Source organism: Myotis lucifugus, unplaced genomic scaffold (genome assembly GCF_000147115.1).
Source record: "Myotis lucifugus unplaced genomic scaffold, Myoluc2.0 scaffold_509, whole genome shotgun sequence".
In the NCBI taxonomy this organism is placed as follows: Eukaryota; Metazoa; Chordata; class Mammalia; order Chiroptera; family Vespertilionidae; genus Myotis; species Myotis lucifugus.
The window spans coordinates 631,808-633,785 of NW_005871557.1; the positions used below are offsets into that span (position 1 = coordinate 631,808).

At 61.8% G+C, this 1,978-nt stretch overlaps 1 gene segment (V, D, J or C); it reads right to left on the reverse strand.

Moving 5' to 3' along the window:
- Positions 1-629: 629 nt before the first annotated feature.
- LOC111823483 lies at positions 630-1,171 on the reverse strand. The segment is given in 2 exon segments: positions 630-1,000; positions 1,111-1,171. Coding segments are annotated over 2 exon segments (429 nt in total).
- Between the last annotated feature and the right edge of the window lie 807 nt (positions 1,172-1,978).

Consider the following 1,978-nt stretch of genomic DNA (forward strand, 5'->3'; position numbering starts at 1 on the left):
TATTTCTTGTGCTGAGGACAGTTAAGATCCAGTCTCTCAGCTGCTTTCACAGACACAGTGTGACAGCGCCCCCTGCCGGGTCCCCATGCTGTCCACACTCCCAGAGCCAGGTAGTCACAGCAGGAAGTGTCTCCTCCTGGACCCCTTCACCCACTTGGACCACCCCCTTCAACGCCCACCATGGCACCCCCCAATCTGCTATAGGGACAGCTGTGAATTGCCGATTTGGGGGCTTAAAATCACAGAGCAAATGGAAACCAGTTGCACGGCTTAAAGGGAGTGAATCCTGATGGGATGGAACAGGGCCAGGGGTCCTTCCAGCACAGCACACAGTGCTGAGCCCCAGGCAGGGGCGGGGCCCAACCAGCTGTCACTCATCTCAGCCTCACAGGCCCAGTGAGTGCAGCCCAGGGGGAGGGAATGGGCCCTGTGGGTGGGAGAGGCCTTCCCTTCCTCCAGGACCCTGAGCCTTGGAAAGCGCTGCTCTGAGTGACATGGAGGCCGGAGGGGAGGGAGGACCCTTCACCCCCAGACAGGGTCCCGGATGAAGCTGGGCCCAGGGCGTCAGCAAGGGAATAAGCAGAAGCCACAGGTCACAGGCTGAGCTGAGCAGGCAGCTGCTGGAGAGCTCACCCCCTCACAGACCAGAGGGGTTTTTGTCTCACTTCCCCACAGGCCTGGAGCACTGTGCGACCATCAATACTGCTGTCGTATGACTGGCAGTAATAATCAGCCTCGTCCTCAACCTGCAGCCCCGTGACGGTCAGGGAGGCTGAGCTGCCAGACCTGGAGCCAGAGAATCGATCAGGGACCCCTGAGGGTCTTGTGTTACTACCATAGATGAGGAATTTGGGGGCCTTTCCTGGAACCTGTTGGTACCAGGACACATAGTCACCACGCCCAACGTTGGAGCTGCTTCCAGTGCAGGAGATGGTGACCCTCTCGCCCGGGGACCCCGACACTGAGGATGGCTGAGTCAGCACAGGCTCAGCACAGGATCCTGCAAGAGGGGGAGACACAGAGATGGTGAGTCTGGGTGTAGAGACAAGAGGAGGAGGCAGGGCCCGTGTGTCTTCCCAAGGCCCCTTCCCCGTCCCCTTATCCAGTCACCTGTGCAGTGAGCCAGGAGGGTGAGGAGGAGAGGGGCCCAGGCCATGGTGGAGGTCATCCCTGAGTCCTGCCTCCTGAGGCCCCACAGCTGAAGCAGAGCTCCCCACACCTCTCCCCTCCCCTCTTCATAGTCTGCAGGAGGGAGGGTCCTGTTATGCAAATGAGACCCCATCTATTTGATCCTCCCTGGGCCCTGGGCAGGACCCTCTGCCTGAGGATGGCCATTGGTGTGGGCGGGGGAGGGGCTGTGTGGGCCCAGGTTTGGGGAAGTCCCAGCTGACAGCCCTGAGCAGATGGTCCTGGGCTTTGTCAGGGACTGGTCCCAGCTCTGAGCACCCAGATCCTCAGGAGCAAACCCCCAGCGCCCTCTAGTGTCCAGGCCCAGACACACTATTGAGTGACTTGGGGACCAGAACCCATGAGAGGCCACCTCTGCCTTCCCACTGCTCTGCCCACTGCCCCTGCGCTAGGGCCAGGCCAGGGCCCCCTCTATGGCCTCCCCTCACCTCAGGGCTCCTTCACTCTCTACTCGGCGTCCTCAGGGGGAGTCTGACCACAGCTCCCGGGGCTGGTCCGTGGTCAGGACTCAAGTGGCGGCTCCTGCACCAACTCCTAGACCAGGGTCAGGGCTCAGGTCAGGGCCAGAGCAGGCACAGCCCCGTGGGGGCGCGTCCCCTTCTGTGCAGGACTCGGTTCTGTCTTGTGTGGGATTCACTCCTGGTGGCGGGGGGCCTCCTTCCCGTGGACCCAGGGCCCCGAGGAGAAAGGGGCCCTTCCCCAGGGCTGGGCAGGGGGGTAGGAAGCCCTCGTGGGCTGTCCTAGTCCGGGTTCAGGGCCACTGTTATTTTCTGTCCATATTTCCTCCTCC